This window comes from Nyctibius grandis, chromosome 5, assembly GCF_013368605.1.
Source record: "Nyctibius grandis isolate bNycGra1 chromosome 5, bNycGra1.pri, whole genome shotgun sequence".
Taxonomy (NCBI): domain Eukaryota; kingdom Metazoa; phylum Chordata; class Aves; order Nyctibiiformes; family Nyctibiidae; genus Nyctibius; species Nyctibius grandis.
In genome coordinates this window covers 85,161,769-85,181,107 of record NC_090662.1, presented here as the reverse complement: position 1 = coordinate 85,181,107, position 19,339 = coordinate 85,161,769, and the positions used below count along the sequence as shown (strand labels likewise).

At 36.6% G+C, this 19,339-nt stretch overlaps 1 protein-coding gene across 10 annotated transcripts in view; it reads left to right on the top strand.

Moving 5' to 3' along the window:
- Positions 1–18,927, top strand: part of C2CD5 (C2 calcium dependent domain containing 5) — a 71,291-nt gene extending 52,364 nt beyond the window's left edge. For 9 of the 10 annotated variants that reach the window (XM_068400654.1, XM_068400652.1, XM_068400651.1 and 6 more), the window contains 10 exons: positions 1,151–1,214; positions 4,623–4,684; positions 5,634–5,732; positions 6,146–6,235; positions 6,994–7,081; positions 8,140–8,226; positions 9,716–9,766; positions 11,701–11,891; positions 16,534–16,680; positions 17,374–18,927. In XM_068400654.1, coding sequence (XP_068256755.1) covers positions 1,151–1,214; positions 4,623–4,684; positions 5,634–5,732; positions 6,146–6,235; positions 6,994–7,081; positions 8,140–8,226; positions 9,716–9,766; positions 11,701–11,891; positions 16,534–16,680; positions 17,374–17,502 — 1,008 coding nt within the window. In that variant the 3' untranslated portion in view covers positions 17,503–18,927. Of the gene's footprint in view, positions 1–1,150; positions 1,215–4,622; positions 4,685–5,633; positions 5,733–6,145; positions 6,236–6,993; positions 7,082–8,139; positions 8,227–9,715; positions 9,767–10,760; positions 10,863–11,700; positions 11,892–16,533; positions 16,681–17,373 lie in introns of all 10 variants that reach the window. The other variant, XM_068400659.1, reaches the window with a different exon arrangement.
- The last annotated feature ends 412 nt before the right edge of the window (positions 18,928–19,339 follow it).

The window sequence follows — 19,339 nt, the reverse complement described above, 5'->3', positions numbered from 1 at the left end:
TAAAGTTAGCAAGAAAAATAAGACCTGATTTTAAGGACCATTGTTTACTGGTTTACATTATTTGAATGTGTTGGTGCTACAGTACACGTCCCTGTGTTTTGGTAGTTCAATCTTTACTTATAGAAAAAAGGACTTTTCATCTGTGGAACCACTTACTGCTGTCTGTGTTAAGAAATTGGATATCAGAAACAATATTCCAGGAGCTTTAGCGAAGCTCCGGACTCTTGAGCTTTCAAGAGTAAAGTCGTTGTTCACTGGAAATATGTAAGAAAAAAGTGATAAAATTTACTGTGGTGAGGAAATGCTATGAGATGCTGGGAAGGCAATTATGAGAGGTAAGGCTGTCTGTATTTTTTTTTTTGGAGGGGTGGTGGGGGGAGATGACCTCTCTTACTTTGAGAGAGAGAAGGAGAAACAATACTTGGACAGAGAACCCTTTAATATTGGAATTAAAATATAAACAATTTCCAAAAAACGTGGTATGAAAATGTTGGAAGTTAGAGGTAAACTTGGATCTCTTGCAGGTCAGTAAGGCAGAATGAACCTGAAGACACATGACACAGAAGGTAGAAGAGCAGATACACTCAGTCTGATCTAAAATAAGTCTTCAAAGATTGGATGGGGGTAGAGGTTATTGGGATAGGAAAAAACTAATAATCCCCAAATTTACCTTTTCCTATTTGATTTTCTGCTATTCATTCTAAGCAAGGTTTTTTGAAGTCCTGGAAAGATTTTTTTATGTGTCATTGGAATAGGCAGAGAAAGATCACGGCAGTGTAATACAGACTTTATGAGAACTCTAGTAGCCAAAGGTCCTTAGCTGGAAAAAGTTGTAAGTTGTTGTGTGGAACCTTGTTCAGCATTTTAAATTGTTTTAAAAATTCTCTTTTTATCATTCTAGTCTTATCTACTGTGGTTTCTGTGTGTTCTGTGCACATTGCTTTATTTTTAATTCAATTTAATTAAGGGAACTATTTTTCAAGTGTAAAGCATATTACAGGCTGCTAGTTAAGAGTCAGGAGTCTGGTTGATGGAATCCTTTTTTAAAATCTCAGCTGTCAGATATAGATCTCTTGATGACAAAGTTTTTACATCTTAGACTTCTGACTGGAACAGCAACATGATTTTTATCAATTATTCCTTTTTTCAGATTGATGATACAGATGCAATGGAAGATGTGCATTCTTTACTCACAGATGCTCCACCACCTTCTGGTATAGTTAAAAACATATTATTCTAATTTATACTGTAGGCTGCAAAATTACAAAATAGAACTGTTTTTATTTAAAAAGTTCAAGAGTAACAGTGAAAAAATTCTTGCAGTGTTTAGCTTGTTACATATACCTGTGAAAAACAAGTCACTAAGCCTTTTATGGGGATTGTTGCTTATTGAAAACTGAAGTAAACACAGTATTTGTGGCATTTTTGTAGTTCACTGATCTGTGCTGCTGTTGCAAATTTGTTGTTACTTCATATGGGTATAACAATTGAATCTTTTCTACTAGTATACCAGCTTCTGAAGAGTTTTAGACTGAGTGGCTGATTTGTAGGTTTCAGGGTCAGTGAAAGTACTACAGAGAACAGAAAGTATTTGTAGCCATATAATGTGACATATTGGTGTTGTATTCCAAGAATGTTATTTAAAGTGAGCCATTTGCCCTTCCAGTGCTCGTGTTCAACAAGTGCATTTGTATTTCCTTTGCTTTGTGATTGTGCCATACTGTCAATTTAATGTCTTTGTGTTCACTGCATTTGTAGTCTTTATTGTTAAAAAAAGCAAAGTGCAAAATTATTTGAATTCTTAAATCACCCACAGTGTTTTTATCCAAGTCAGAATTGGTCATTTTCTGTAGAAGGCAGTAAAGTCAAATAATAGAAATAAAGTATTTTCTAGTTTCCTCAGTGTTTTTTATAGATGTATTTTTAAAAAGCATTGCAACTTGAGAACATAAAACTGATTAAAGTGAATAATTTTCAAAATTCAATCATGAGACTTGAAATCGATGTCTTTTTACTTCACAGTAAGAATACAATGTTGGGGCTGCATTGCTGGCAATAGAACTTTGAGATGTCCGTTCAGTTGTCTTCATTTAAAAATTATTTAAGAACTCAACATAGGGGGAGGTGTTACTGAATCACTCAATGTCTTCTTGCTGATAGGGATCACGTGAGAATGCATATTGCATTAATGTAACAGCAAGGAAAAAATAAAATCCCACAGAATAGCATGCTAACAGTTCATAGTTCAACAGCATACTGAAAGTAAGTTACTGTATTTGTCAACAGTAGCCTTTGAGAAACTTTTCTGTGGATTTGGCTGTTTGCATTTTGAGCCCGTGTGCACCTTCAGTGTTCGTAGAATTTTGCATCAGGATCTGTACCTGTATAAGAAAGAGCCAGCTTCTTATGCTTGGTTTGTATCAGCCACTCTTTCCTTTTTCTTATATTGGGAAGATCAGTGGATCATTGCTTTGTATCAGTCTTATTTATGCTATTTTTGGTTGTATAGATATCTGTCATATCCTCCTCAGTGGAACTCCTGGATCTGGATAAGAGGCTAATGTCAATTATATGGAAGTTGCTCTGTACCTTTCCTTGTCCTTGTCCTCCCTGTGTTATCTTTGTGAGGGTCCCCATGTTTCTTCTGAGCATGTATCTATTCCCTTCCTAATAATTGGTACCAGTGTTTATCATTTTGAGTACTGTTGAGCTCAGAACTATCCATGTCATAGTTATCTATTATTACCACCCAATCTTTTATTCCTCATCAATTATGCATTGTTAGGTCCTGCTGCAGCTGATTTTATTACCCTAAAATAAGGCCATCAGCAGTCACCTCATTTTATGCTCTTTTGCAGATAAGTTATGAATATGTTTGAAGCATATAATCCTGAGTTACAGATGTCTCCACTGTGAAGACTGAGCATTTATTTTGACCCTCTCTTTCGAGTCTTACAGTAATTTTATTTCCTTCAGTGGTACTCAGTTCTACCCTTCAGCGTATTAGTTTCTTAAAGAGTGCTTGGTGAAGGATCTTATCAAATGCTTTTTGATGTCTGAAGTAGACTGTATCAGTCAAATGCCTTTTGTCAACATACTTGTTTGACAGCTTGTGAGCCATGACTTACTTACAAAAGTGGTATCAGTTCCTCTGCAGTGTCTTAGTTTTCCATCTGCCTGTGAACTCCATTTTCTGCAATAGCTTCTACATGCCAGTGACACAGATATCTGTACTAGGCAAATTAGTAGGTCCCAATCACTAAAAGCACGTCACTACCTGAAGATTAAAGAATCCTCTCCTCTGGTCATGGAGTAATTTTAAGTTAGAGTTCAATGATGATTAGTCAGCTATTTCATCTTTTGCCTTTCCTGTTGTTTATATGAATCCTTATTTTTCATTTGCCTGTTTGTTCAATATCTCCTTTAGACACTTTTGTTTAAGACAGCTTCTCTGGTGGAAAATAAATAAGGGACTGGTCTTCCACTGTTGTGGAAGGTTCCACTACTATGGTGAACACTAATGTAAAAGAAACAACAAAACATGTTTTCAGCCATCATGTTATCATCTCTGCATATTCTTTCTACATCTTACTTGACTCTTCAACAGTATTTCTGCTTTTCATGTTCTGAAAGAAAATCTATTAATATTTATACCTTCCGAAAGCTGCTACACAATTTCTTTCCTAGCTTATTTTGTGCATTTACGTAGGCCCTACCAGATTTTTCTCTTTCGTGCTCATTTAGCTGTATCTTCAGATTGTTAACATTGCCTATTTGCTGTTTATAACTTTTCTTACCCTGCTGTTTAGTCATTATACTTTTTTTCCTTTCTTGTGCCTTTTCAAGTCTGTTAGTAAGTGCTATGTATTTGCACAGTCTCTAGGTCGTATCTTTAAAGCATCTCTATGTTGTCTGTCTAAGGTTAGCTTTTTAGCTTTTCCTATCACACCGTTTTAAGAAGTTTCCTCATTTGTATGTAGCTTCTCTATTAGAAACTAGGCAGAGCAGGAGTGGATTTGGGGTATTTACCCTTCCTAGAAGAATGTTTAAGTATATCTTGATCAGAGCTATAAAACTTCTTTGAACGCTTCTCCCTGCTCAGGACCAACTAGTCATGAGTTTGTCTTGTTGGTTCCTCAAGGAGTGGTTCCGTGAAGCAGTCAGGGAGTGTGTCTCACCAATTAGTTTTAGCATCAGATGACGTAAGTTACCCAGTCTCCATGGGGAGCAACTGTCACTGTTGCATTTCGTGCCATTGAAGCCCCTCACATGTTCCTCCACGTGATGACATTTCTGGCCTTGATTTTTGGCGGTTGAAGAAATAGTCAGAATAAGAATTCTGTAGTGAATTAGTGTTTTAGAAGTGGTGAGTTCCATCTTTCCATTTTTTCACTGCAGTGTGAATAACAGAAAGCACATGTTTCTTTTGTATGTTATATTGTATTCTTCAGATACTACATTTGTTTTTTGAGTGTTGGTCTTATTTCTGGTATATGATTCAATATTCAAAAACACATGAGGGAAAATACTTGCAAAACATCAAGTAAGGTCACATTTTTTCTTTAGAAGTATTTTTATATTTCAGTGCGCAATATAGACTTCCCCAAATATTTTCTTTACAGGTTTTTACAGTTGCAACACAGAAATTATGCCTGGTATAAATAACTGGACACCAGAAATTCAAGTAAGGTTATTCGAAGAAAATTAAAACTTTTTTCCAAATTGTATTGAAATATGTTGTAGTAACTTAAATATATATTAGAGATCACTAATTTTGAAAGATAAATTTAAAAAGTACTCTTGTGTTAGAATTAAAAGTAGTATTTTTTTAAGAAAAATATGAGAGCCTGTTTCTTTGCGTTTCTTTCAATGCTGTTATGTAACAGACAACCTGGTACAAAAATACAAATATTAGAAAATAATTACAGCAAATGTGAATCTTTAAGGTTTTGGGCATTTTTAAGAGCTTGGCTAGATTCTGAAGCCTCTTAAAGGAAACAAATTGTTGACTGTGTTACTTAGTGTGAGTTACTGAATATGATAACATTAATAGGTTAAGATAAATAAGAATTAGATAAAGCCAATCCGGTGAGTAGGGAAAAATTCCATTTATAATTAAGTTTAAACATTTTGGTCACGTTCGTACAACACAATTCAGTCTCATACAGAGTGAGTTAAAACAGATCTAAGTGAGTTTTTACACGTAATTGGCACAATGCAAGACTGCTCTGCAGAGGCACAGTTCAAGCCTGAAAACAATACGGCTGCACCAGCAGCATACTCTCGGGTTGGTGGGATTGCCTGTGTGTCTGTATATGACATTCCATTATTGTCTACATTATTGTAGATAATTAACATAAAATTTTTAACAGCAGTTAACAAAATATGTAGCAGGTAGAATGGCTCCTTTATGAAGCAAGTAAAAACATAGAGTATTTCATATCTTGCTTAATCATTTTTTTCATAGATTCATATACATTAGGTCACAGAAAACTTGCTTTTTGTTTGTAAAATTTCATGATCAATAAGCACTTCACTTGACTTACTGTTGCTATGTTTTTTTTCCTTTTACCACCCCCCCCCATATTATGCATTTTTTGCCTTCTTTATGAGTGTGTTTGTTTCTAATTCAGATGTTCACAGCAGTAAGAGTATCCAGATTAAGCAACATTAACCTAACAAATCAAACACTTAATAAGAACTTTAATGATCTCTGTGAGAATCTGTTGAAGGTAAGAATCCTATTTCAAACTTTTTTTTAATTGTTCAAATGGAAGCAAAGTAAAATCAGGCTATACTGAAAATAATATTTTCTTCATAATTACTTTTCAGAATTAGACTGCAAAGTGTCTGTAATTAGTTTGTAAGCTGCTCTAAAGATAGATTCAGCCACCTTAGTGTATTAAGGATTTCCATAGCTTTTTGAATGGGAGTGAGTCCTTTGATAGGTGGTGTACTGTAGAAACAGAAATACACAGGCTGCCACACGGTAGGTTGCATTCTGTCCTGACTTTTCACACCTGTAATTCTTCTTCAAGAAAAAAATAATATGATTAGATTATTTCTACTATGAAGAGAGTTTTGATCTTTAATTTCTCTGAAATAAACCGTAGATTTTTTTTGAGTAACATCTTGTCTTCAACAGAGCTTGTACTTTAAACTACGATCTATGGTTCCCTGCTGCCTTTGTCATGTAAATTTTACAGTTGCTCTACCAGAGGATGAATTAGTTCAGGTGAGTAAACTGCTGCTTTTGACTTTCAGCATGTAGGCATGCCATTTTTGGCCTTTAATAAACATTTGCTGCTCAGAGTAAACTAGACTAGAATTTAATCTACTAGTATGTCTGGTGAATTCTGAAGTAAAACTTATGGCCATAATCTTTGGTGAAGAAAAAAGATGATCTGTGTTGTTCATGAGTTTTGAGAATCACGAGACTACGTGGCATTTTATGAGCACAGTGTGTCTTAATAATGTGTATCTTTTTAGTTAGATAAGCCTTGACTAGATATCCATTAAAAGGTGTTACTGCATACACTACAAGAATATGGCACACTAATTTTCTAAGTATGCTGTCAGTATAATAGTCTGATTTTTTTTCTTTCAATTTCAAAATTATGCAATATACTTCATTATTTTTAAATAAAATATTTTCTTTAGAAGAATAGCATCATTCTTGTGATCAGTTAAACATTTCTTTCTCTTACAAATACAATGATAATGAGGTTTTATAGTTCTTTTTCATGTTGGTTCACTAAGAAAGAAGGAAAGAACTGATGAACAAAATCATAAATGTGGGACAAACACTGTCAGGTGTATGTTCTAACCTTAGTATTTTATGCTCTGCTGTGAAGGGTTTTTAATATGTCTATTTAGATGATTTCTCTCCCCCCCATTTTTCTATTTTTTTTGCACAATTTCTGTTTTCTATTACTTTTGCATATTGCAGGAGAGATTAAGTTACCTAATATGCCATTTGTTTCTGACTTGCAGATTGCAGTCACAGCTGTTGCAATTACATTTGACAAAAACCAAGCATTACAAGCCAACAAAGCCCCTCCAGAAAAATCACAGCAAAGAGGTAAATGTATTGAGGCATGTAAAGATAAGAGATCTTTTCCTTTCCTTTTTTTTCCCCCAGTACCTAATGAGTCTACATGGTAATTTCAGTTACATATACACATTTTTATGGGGAAGTTCTATAAAATCGTAAAGTCATAACATAGAGGTTTTTAGAGTTCATATATGTGACCTCCAGCAGGATGACTTTCTTATCAAGTGTTAGGTGTTTGCTTGTTACTTATAGTAACATGAAAAAAATGTTTGGTATTTCCTTATTCCATGTACCACTTTCTCTGAAAATTTTTCTCTAAAGAATGAGTGTAACAGACGATGACATTTCCATTGTATTTTGAACTGTGGTGTAAGTCATTAGAGAATACTTGTTCTTATAAGTAGCAAATTTTGTCCTTACTTCAAGAAGGCAGAAAATAAATTATTCATAATACTTCAGAAAAACTCCAAAAAAACATTAAGTAGGTCAGTAGTATTTTTGGAGATCAGTGAAGCATATAGCATTATGGAGGGAATAGAAGAGGCTACTGTAATCTGCATATCTCATCTTGCTAATGAAGCACCATGTTATGCTAGAAATGTATGTATGCAATCTGGATATGGGAATTTAGAACTTCGGAAATACTCCATTTTGAAGAATGGAATTAGGTAGTAAAACAGAGCCATATGTTTCTAAAACATTAGTTATACTTCACTTCTTAAATAGTAACAGTAAATTGTTTGGTTTCTTTTATGTGAAACAAATCACGTTACTTTTTTACTGTAATGTATAGCTAACTCAGATCCAACTGCCGAATCAAATCTAAAATACATGAATTGACTTAATATTTTTCCCTGAAAATGCTAAATCAAATCCTGTTCAATGGAACACAGATTCTGTTCAATTTTGCAGCTGGATTTTTGCATTAAATGATGCGGTTAATACAGAACCGCATCACTATATGCATATGCTGAAAAAATCTGTTCCGGTCAGACCTGACTAAATTGAATCTGTAGTGCTTATTATTACTGGCAAATCTTATTTTGGGGGTTAATTATCAACTGGGTACGTTTTCTTTGTTGAAGCATCTACAGACAATGAAGAACAACTACAATTTCCATTGGAACTTTGCTCTGATCCCCTTGCTTCTCAACCGTTCTCACCAGCTAAAGGTCAGTTAAATGGAAGAATGCTAAACTGTTGTGTTTTGCTGATTTTGAGTTCTCTTTCATTGTTGCAGTAGCTTTAAAATATCTGTACTTTCACATGCTTTAAGTATTCTTTGCTACCTAAGCGTAATGTATTTCTTCACTCCTAATGTAAAATTTTTTGAGAGTCACATAAGATGGCTTGGCTAATCGTTCTGTATCTATTCTTTTGTAGATTTCTTGTAGTTCTATCTCTGCATTTAGAGTATTGAAAATGCTAAAAACCACTGGGTGTTGGGTGTAATTTCACTTAAAAAATTATAAATTACTTAATAATTAGGCTTACCTCATACTGCTTTGCTTCTGTAAATGGTCCATATAAAATAACTCCATATATTGTCAGCCTCAAATAATTAATCTCATAGTTTTCATGGTGGGAAATACTTCATCTAGCAAATACTGGTGGTTCAGCTGAGCAAAATTGCGTGCAATTTTTTTTTTTAAGTGAAAAGAGCCTAAACTTGCCCAGTAAACAATCTGTACAGTGCAGCACATTTTAGCTGTTAAACAGCTGCTTTATTTTACCTGAGATAGAGCAGCATTTCAAGAATGGTTGTCACAATTCTTCTATGACTGTGTTAAAAATTAGGTCATCATTCATTGAAATCAGCTGTCTTTACTTCCTTCTCCATTGTTGGCTTATTTACCCACCGAAATGGATAGTGATAGGAAATTTAGCATCTATTGTAAACGTTCTTTTACTAAAATGTTAGAGTTCCCTTTTTTGCCCATTACGTAAGTTGCATAAAGGAGGGTGCCTGCCACAGTTACTTGTATTTTCAGAGATCAGTTTAATTTCAGCAGTAATATTCTTATTGCCTTGTATTTTTTTATTTTTATGCATTTGTGTGTGCTTAACTTTTAATTGGTCACATTATGATACTGTTAACCTTTCATTTTCAAAATGAAGAGCTATCCAGAAATTTCTGACCAGTGTCTTTTTTCACTGTTACTAGACTGTGCTACTTGTATAATGGGCACTGACCAGTAGAGGGTAGCCTGTTCACATATATAACTTTTCCTGATGTTCTTTACATTCCATATTGTACTGTACATCACTGTAGGGGCTTTCAACTAGATAATTATTTCATCTGTCATTTCATCACAAGTGGACTCAAGGTTTCATTGTAGTTACATTTACTTAGCAGCTTATTTAATATATTTATACCTTTTTTTAACATACTTTTCTGTAAGATTGTTATTTTAAAAATATTTGTATACAACCTTATACAGTAATGACCTTTAGTAAATGATCATATTAAAACTTGCAAGACATGTTTAGTAAAGTTAATTATGCCAGTTTATTATGTGCTATCAAAGTACATAGTACAGTATATATAGAAGATTTTTTTTTCATACTTTAAAAAAATTTTTTATAAGAAGGTGTCTGTGATCCTGTACTACATGACTCTGTTCTTATATTATCTGAATGGAATTCATTTTGTCTTATTAGAAGTTCTGGAGGGTGAAAGCTCCCACACAGGTATTCCTGCTGCTCAGAGAGGTGAGTTTGCTTAATTTAGCCATATGCCAGAACAGAATGAGCATTCTTGGGATATTGGTATACTCTTTGTGGATGTGTCTTAATACAGGAAGTGTTTACTAGTTAACTGAGAACGCATGCTCTGGTGTGGCTTAATGGTATCATAATATTTTGATGTGTTTTTTAAGTACGAAAGTCAGGTTCGTTAGTAACAACAGTGTGTCTCTGTCAGATATATTGATGCCACTTTATCTGACAGAATATCAGTTCCCTGAGCGACAGCTTTTTTGCTTGTCTTAATTTGAAGTCAGCATGTCTTCCTTCCGTTTCTTCAGGATAATGAAGAAACGGTGTTTGCAAAACTTTTTTTTTTTGAAGATACGCAAACACCCATGTAACTAATACCAAAAGTCATAGCAGAAACAACTCTACTTCTCATTGTAATGATAATGGGGGGGGGATGTTGGGGGAAGGAGGACAGCGTTTTATAAGGAAAATTCATTTATGTTTGAAACCAAGGTGTTGTTTCAGCTTGTGACTCTTATCCTCATCACCAAAGCTTTTTTTCAATCTCTGGGTTAGACATTGATAAAGATAGTTAGGAAGTTTAAATCATGATCAGCAGCTCTTCGTGAGGAAAAGAATAGCAATGAAAATTCAAATTAAACAAGGCTTAAATAAACTTAAAGAAGCCAGAACTTAATACTTAAAATGAGATTAAAAAAAATAATCTAGCATAAGTCATTAATGACTGTATTTGCATGTTTTTTCAGTGATGAAGTCCCAGTCAGGCAGTTGGTTCACAGCTGGGACATGACCAGAAATCGGTACACTGGTTTGGACTTGTCCAAACCTATACTGTAACTTTTCCTTTAAGCAGACCTGGAAAGGGATGTTTGTTCTCTCTCAGACACAGATAATTGCTTCCTCAAAAGGAGCACTGAGATGAGCAAGAGACATCATCCATATTTTTTTCCTTTGTTTTTTTCTTTTGTTTTTCTGTCTGTGTTTTCAGCAACGTCAGTTGATTACAGTTCCTTTGCAGACAGATGCAACAGCTGGATAGAGCTCATTAAACTGAAAGCTCAGACCATAAGGCGCGGATCAATTAAGACAAGTAGGCGGCTGTTTCTACCACGTTACGATAATCTGAGACATATCTCTGATTTCCCAGTGGTGAATAGTGGAGTTTCCTGCCCAGCAATAGTATTGCAGATCACATGTAGAATGAGTACCTGAGTGTGAAAACTGCCGACATTGTTAATGTCTTTGTAAGCTAATACAGGGTTTATGAACCAGTATCATAAAAAGCAAAATATAGTATTTCTGTTCACTTAGTAAAAATTAGTTATCAATAAATGTGTACGCCTACTAATTATATAACATACACTGCATGGATGTAGGTGTATGTATGATCTTGGAAAATTTTTGGTGAGAAACAGGAAGCAATCACCAAGGTGACAGTCAAGGCAATGGTCACTAAATTAGCAAGTGGTGAGTTATTTTTCAGTAGTTCTTTGGCCACAGGTCTGACTATCTTGCTTTAATTAGCAAAGATTAATATCTGTTTTAATTGGAAATGCTGCACTGGGGAAACACAACAACTTTCACACTTCCTATAATTTGTTCCTCCAGCAGAATACGTATTTCAAAATGTTGGCACTTTTGTCTTTACCTTCACTTTATAACTGATTGTTGTATGTGCAGCTACTCGCCTCAATGTTTTCCTTTGCAGGAATGCCACTCTTCCAAATAATTCCATTTCAGCTTTTTGTCTCCTTTTGCATGCATTGCATGATAATTTCCTTTCTCACGTGATATGGCTGAGCATCACAGGCAGCTGAATGTTGTCACCGAGCTATTTGGAAACGATAAAGAAGAGTTTTTGTGTTTTGAGAAACAGTAATCGATCTTACTTGATAGTTACTTTCTCTTCTTTTTTCCCATCTTTTTAGCTGCTTCACTTGATAAAACAAGTCCATTGGCCGAGGGATACTTACGGCACCGTTCTGTTCCATCATGCCCCAATTCTACCGTCTCAGTTGTTAAGATGACACCTCTTTCTTTTCTACCTGGGGCAAAAATAACCAGATATCTCGGGATAATCAACATGTTTTTTATACGAGAAACCACTTCTTTACGTGAGGTGAGCTGTGTATCAGGGATTAGCACTTTTTGTTAATTATAATAATCAAAGATCTGAAGAGGTTCAAGTTGAGGTATGGCACAGCGAGGGAGTAGAGTTTTTGTCACTTGAGAGTAGGTGCTGAATGCGGAGTAAGTTGCATTGCACTGCTCTTGTCATAGAGCATATAGAGCTGCTTTGTGTTTGTCAGTGTTAGGAGAAGGGGTTACTTAACCGTTGCCATTGTTGTTGAATTTGGATATAACACTAAATCAATGAGTTCTTAAACAGAAATATTTGGAAAAAATAGGTCTTTGACTAACGATGGTAGTTGGGATCATTTGAACCCAATACTGAGATTGATTTAAATGAAAAAGAAAAACCAACCAAAAAATCCATTCTTCTGTCATTTAGTAAGCTCGATGATGAACTTTCACAGTGTATGTGGATTTTAGAATTCTTTGTTTAATACAAGGTTTCCCATATCATATATAACTATTATGCTGATTTTTAGTATTACATTCTCTGCATTCTCAGTAACATAACTCTGTGTGATGAACATCTAAAAAGCATGCCGTAGAGTATATAACGACACCAGCAGCTTAGACGGTGTAGCTAGTGATACTCAAACAATGCTCTCCAGTCTGGATCTGGACAACAGATACTCCTCTGAGCATGCAAAAATCCAAGACGCATTTCTTATAATTTTAATGTCCTTTTGGGAAGTAGCTGCGTCCTTCTGCGACAATTGCCAGCCACAGAAATGGAATGTACCTCTTGCCTGGTTTGTCAGTGCCTAGGAGTATGCAGTTTCTTGCTAATTACACATTGATAAAATAGCAAATGTTAATAAAAATGATCAGCCTTCCTAAAAATGAGTTGCGAGCTGTCTAGAGAAACTTTGATCAGACAAACATCTTGTTTGGATCTTGCAAGTTACTGTCCCTGTTAACTTGAGAAATCTATGTGAAAAGGACAGCATTTTCAAAAGGATTTATGTATCGTATGACCAGGGAAACGGTTACATGACATTTCTGTACTAACTGCAGCTTCTGTAGATACAAAATAAATAGCTGATAAGCAAGCTTTGGTAACTGTGATAGTAGATCTCAGCAGAGGTAGGTTGCTCAAGTATTTGATTCAACTCCTCCATGAAGTTGGGACGGTTGTACAGGTTCTGTGATACTGTCAGGGTGCTATTTCCGGCACCCAGGGCAGCTAACTTAAATTATTTCAGGTGCATAGGCTGAGTCACAAACCAGTTCTAATACTAGTTGCACAGTATGGCCCTGAGGCTGTTAAGAGTCAAAACATAGTGGTCGTTATATCCAGCTCGAGCAGTGTGTTTCAGATTCTACAGAAAAATAATTAGCAGCATTTGTGTTTGTACTGCTTTGTATTTTGCTTATGGTAGTTTACAGAACATTGGGGCCCTATGAATGCTTTCATAAGCTGAAGTATATACCAGATACTGTGCTTAAAAAATCAATGATAATTTAAAGTCAAATTTATCTATTGCTCTTAGGTTTTGCCATTTACAGGTGGAATCTGTTGTCATCAAATATTGTATTAGGCTTATATTACAGATTTTTTTTTTCCCCCTGTCAGTTGCTGTGACTGTTAAAACAGTTGGACAAAATCAAAATTTCACGAGGAATGACAAACTTATATTGAAATTTTGATTTCTGGCTGCAGCTGACTTCATTCATGCTTTATGCTTGGATTGGTGAAATTATACTCGCCCTTTTCTTTTTTCTATTGTCTGTTGTTTTCTAATGTCTTTATGAGTCTGTTCAGGGTAGATTATACTTTTTCCAGTAGATCTGGAAAAAGATCTTATCCTCACTAACAAGGAGGGTCTGGTTGAAGAGGTGAAGGTTGAGGGCAGCCTTGGTTGCAGTGACCTGAGATGGTAGAGTTCAGGATCTCATGTGGCAGGAACAGAATAGCTAGCAGAATCACAACCCTGAACTTCAGGAGGGCCAACTTTGGCCTTTTCAAGCAATTGCTAGGGGAAATCCCATGGGACAGGGTACTAGAAGGTAAGGGGGCCCAAGATAGTTGGTTAGCATTCAAGGACTGCTTCTTCCGAGCTCAAGATCAGAGCATCCCAACAGGTAGAAAGTCAAGGAAGGGTACCAGGAGACCTGCATGGTTGAACAGGGAACTGCTGGGCAAACTCAAGTGGAAGAAGAGGGTGTACAGATCGTGGAAGGAGGGGCTGGCCACTTGGGAGGAATATAAGTGTGTTGTCAGAGGATGTAGGGAGGCAACTAGGAAAGCTAAGGCCTCCTTGGAATTAAACCTTGCAAGAGAGGTCAAGGACAACAGAAAGGGCTTCTTCAGATACATTGCAGGTAAAGCCAACACTAGAGGCAATGTAGGCCCACTGATGAATGAGGTGGGGGCCCTGGAGACAGAGGATAAAAAGAAGGCGGAGTTACTGAATGCCTTCTTTGCCTCTGTCTATACTGTTGGAGGCTGTCCTGAGGAGCCCCGGACCCCTGAGGCCTCAGAAGAAGTCAGGATAGAGGAGGAATCTGTCTTGGTTGATGAGGGCTGGGTCAGGGACCAATTAAGCAACCTGGATGTCCATAAATCCATGGGCCCTGATGGGATGCACCCGCGGGTGCTGAGGGAGCTGGCGGAAGTCATTGCTAGGCCACTCTCCATCATCTTTGCTAAGTCGTGGGCAACGGGAGAGGTGCCTGAGGACTGGAGGAAAGCGAATGTCACTCCAGTCTTCAAAAAGGGCAAGAAGGAGGACCCGGGTACACTATAGACCGGTCAGCCTCACCTCCATCCCCGGAAAGGTGATGGAACAACTTGTTCTTGGTGCTGTCTCTAGGCACATCAAGGATAGGGGGATCATTAGGGGCACTCAGCATGGCTTCACCAAGGGGAAGTCATGCTCAACCAACTTGATAGCCTTTTATGAGGATGTAACCCGGTGGATAGATGATGGTAAAGCTGTGGATGTGGTCTATCTCGATTTCAGTAAAGCGTTTGACACGGTCTCCCACAGCATCCTCGCAGCTAAACTGAGGAAGCGTGGTCTGGATGATCGGGTAGTGAGGTGGATTGTGAACTGGCTGAAGGAAAGAAGCCAGAGAGTGGTGGTCAATGGGACAGAGTCCAGTTGGAGGTCTGTGTCTAGCGGAGTCCCTCAAGGGTCGGTTCTGGGACCAGTTCTATTCAATATATTCATTAATGACTTGGATGAGGGAATAGAGTGCGCTGTCAGCAAGTTCGCTGATGACACAAAACTGGGAGGAGTGGCTGACGCGCCGGAAGGCTGCGCAGCCATTCAGAGAGACCTGGACAGGCTGGAGAGTTGGGCGGGGAGAAATTTAATGAAATATAACAAGGGCAAGTGTAGAGTCCTGCATCTGGGCAAGAACAACCCCATGTACCAGTACAAGTTGGGGGCAGACCTGTTGGAGACCAGCATAGGGGAAAGGGACCTGGGGGTCCTAGTGGACAACAGGATGACCATGAGCCAGCAGTGTGCCCTTGTGGCCAAGAAGGCCAATGGCATCCTGGGGTTTATTAGAAGGGGTGTGGTCAGCAGGTCTAGATGATCTTTCGAGGTCCCTTCCAATCCCTAACATTCTGTGATTCTGTGATATGAGGGTAGTCCATATTTGTTGAAGTTCAGTTTAGCTAGCCTCTTCTACCTGCCTCTTTAATTTCCTCCAGTGTCACACACACACACGTGGGAAGTCTAGTGGTCTTGCCTTTCGCTTTCATTTTGAAATTTTATAGATATTTTGAAGCAATAGTGAGCTCTGTTTCATTAGTCTCTTTTCTCAGTTTTTTTCTGGGGATTTTTATTTTTGTTGGTTGGTTGCCTGTTTTTTGTGTTTTAGGTTTTTTCCCCTCAATATAGTTGCTCATTCTTTCATAAGGATTGTCTAGGAAAAAAACATACTTCATTGTTTTCCTTCTCCTTTCACAGCAATTTAAATTATTCAGCTTGGCACTAAAGAAGTAAAAATCCCCCACAAAGCACCATCAAGTCAAAAAACTTAACAAAATGGGATGGCTAGAAATTCTTTTGGGCTTCAAGGGGAAAAAAAGCTTGAATAGCTTGCTTGTCAAGTCTCTGCTACGTCCCTTGTTTACTTTGTATTTTGAGGGATCATTTCTTTAGCGAATGTTGAGAACTAATGACAATTATTAGCATACATGAAGCTGCAGTGACCAAAGGTAATGTCCACTCCTTACCAGTAATTTCCAAGAAGTCTAAATCTCTTTTTATGCTGAATAGACATTGTTATTTATGTGCTTCCCAGTTTTCAAAAACAGGTAGTATCCTTCCTGATGAAAGAAAAACTCATTATTCAACTGTCAGTGGAATATTACATGTCCATGCAGAGGTGTAGGAATGTCTGAAAAGTATGAGTATATCTAACATACTGACTGCAAAGAGTACCAGTCACAAATGAATAACCTACTTGTGATTCTTTTACTCAAACAGTAAGTTCCATTGGTCTGATTTTTAACTGTGACTCATTAAACGGTGAATAGCTTTTAAGTTCTGTACAATATACCATTTAGGATTCACTGAAATATTCAGCTGATAAAAATGTAAGAAAAGTATTCAGCATCTCGTAGCAGTATCTAACATAAAATGTTTGGGTTTTTTTTTTTTCTGTTTTAGGAGGGTGGTGTCAGTGGTTTTCTCCATGCATTTATTGCTGAAGTGTTTGCAATGGTGAGAGCTCATGTTGCAGCTTTAGGGGGGAATGCCGTGGTCTCGTACATAATGAAGCAGTGTGTTTTTATGGAGAATCCAAACAAAAATCAGGTAAATTATTATATGAAATAACAATGCTAATGTGACTAGTCTGACACAAATACCTATTTTATGTATTTAAAAAACAAGAACGCTGTAGAGCCGTGTCTGCACAACACTTATGGATCTCTCATCATAATGCCTGTTTAAAGAAGCCAAGAGCATTCTTGAACACCTGAGTTAGCACGAAATTACAAATATGCTTCATAAATACCCAAACGGGTAAAAGTATTCAGTTCGCTAGAATGAAGTAAATTTCAGGAAACAGCAGAATAGTAGGGCTGAACTTACTTAGCTCTTCTGATGTTGCAATGTTAGGGTTTTCATCCTTTTTACGTGGAGTTGCTGTTATAAAATGCTCCCTTTTGGATGTAAAGGGACAAAACTAAAGGCGGCAACTGAGTATGGTTGTTTTGGTACATGACATATATTTAGAACAGTAGTGAAATGAAGTACAGCTACCCAGGTATTTCATTTGTGGTGGTCTTATAAGAATCTGTGTACATGTTTGATAGCAAACAAGTGAGCGAATATAAAAGGAAATATGTCAGGGATTGCCTGGCTAATAAATTCTAATAATTTGTCCTTCTCTGATCTCTGTTGACTTTTCTATTATCTGCATGGTTACCTCTAGCAGATACAAGTAAACATAAAATATGTAATTCTTTAATGTTTGGTAACTGCATATTGTCACTTTTTTTTCAGGCCCAGTGTTTAATAAATGTAAGTGGTGATGCAGTCGTTTTTGTACGTGAATCTGAGTTAGAAATGTTACCAGTACAACCTTCTACGGTTGTTTCTCAACCCACAAGTTCTGGAGATGTCACAACATGAAGACAGAAAAAGTGAAATAGTCTCAACCAAATATGGAGGTTGTTTGAAATGTGGGAATGCTTAGGTTTGCGTCTTCAAAATCAGTATCTCCCTGTAACATTAATAGCCAAAATCCAAGACAATCACTATACTTGGTCCTTTATGTAATAGTCAGGGCAGCATATTGGCAGGTATGCTCTGATTCTTTTGTTATAATTACAGGCCCCTTTGAAACCTAGACAGGAGATGAAGCACTGATGTGAAAGCATGGATTAAAATAGTAGGCATCACATGAAACTGTGAAAGTAAACAAAAATTCTGTTGCATTTTTCAGCTGTTTTAACATGCCCATGACAAGTTATAATTCAGAACTATCTCTGAGTTTGCATATTGTGTTACCTGATTCTCATCTCGGTTTAAAAAATAAAAGAGAGGTTGGGGTGGGTGGGAGATAACTAAGAAGCCTGTATTAGCAACATTTGCCAAAGGAGCAGAAGATTTGTGCGCAGGCTAATAAAATGTGAGGTGAAATCTGAACTTGTCTTAGATCATAGAGTGTGAATAGGAAGAAGCAGCACCAAAAAGTCACAGTTTGAATTTCTGCACAGTAAAAATATTTTTCAACTGTTTGTCAACTGCTGATTTTTTTTTTTTAATTTATTACTAGACAGCATTTTTTTTGGATGGATGTTTTTTTTTTTTTTGTTGTTCATTTTTGTTTTTTAAAAGTTGCCAGACCATGATGCTGTGTTCCTAGTCATCCCTATGGTTAATAAAAAAAAGAACAAAAAGTGCCGAAGTGTGTTAGGTGCTATGCTAAGCTGTTCACTTCGATATTGACAAAACAGATCTTTTTTTATATAAGATTCTGTGAAAGAATTGTCCTGAGGCGCAGTTTCTTAAGGCATGATCCCTTGCAAGGATGACCTAAACAGTCCTCTGACAGTCAGTTATACAGAGGTATACTCCAGCCTTCTTTCTGTTTAACAAGTGGGAAATGCCTGGCGAAGTGGGCATAGATGTATGTTTGTGACGCTGGCTTCTGCAAGTTAGTTTTTGTGGGTTTTTTTTTTTTTTTTTTTCCAGTACAGTAGCTGGGAAATGAGGGTATAGCAAAGAAAGGAAATTTGTCATTTCCGGTAAATGTCTGAAAGGCAGTGATATTTTAATGTAAAAATGCAAACTTTGATCTGAAGATGCACTCTTAATTCTGACAATACCATACATGGAACTTGAACAAACGTGTAAACTTGAATGTAAATATTCTGCTTAGTGTTGAAATTAAGCAATGGCATGATTATTTGTTAAAACTAATTATTTCATTGTAAATGAGCATGAAAATCATTCTTGCACAATAAATTTCTGTATAAAATTTATTGCCTTTTTATATATGTAATGGTTAAATGTGTATGCTGGATACATATTAAAGATGTCCCACCCCCATTCTCCTCAGAGGAACATTTTTTGTACAGAATGCTACAACCTGATTATTTAAAATTTGGAGAGTTAATTATCTTTATATTTAAAGTGTTTGAATTGGGTGCTTATCAGAACACTTTACGCATACAGTTAATTGTCTTTCTAATTTCTGTAGCTGTTGCAACCAAAGCTGCCATAAATTAAGTCGCCTGTAAATAGCTGCAGCTCTCTTGATTATTTTGCAAGGCAAATCTTGTTCCCTTTGAAGCTGATGGCAGAATATTAATAACTTCAGAAGGTCTTGGATCTGGCACAAGAAGTTGTTTTCAGCATGGAAATATTCTCTGAAGTAGCACATTAAAGTAGCTGTTCTTGGGTTTTTTGTTTTGTTTTGTGGGGTTTTTTTTGGTGGCTTCTATGGAAGTATTAATGCCATCTT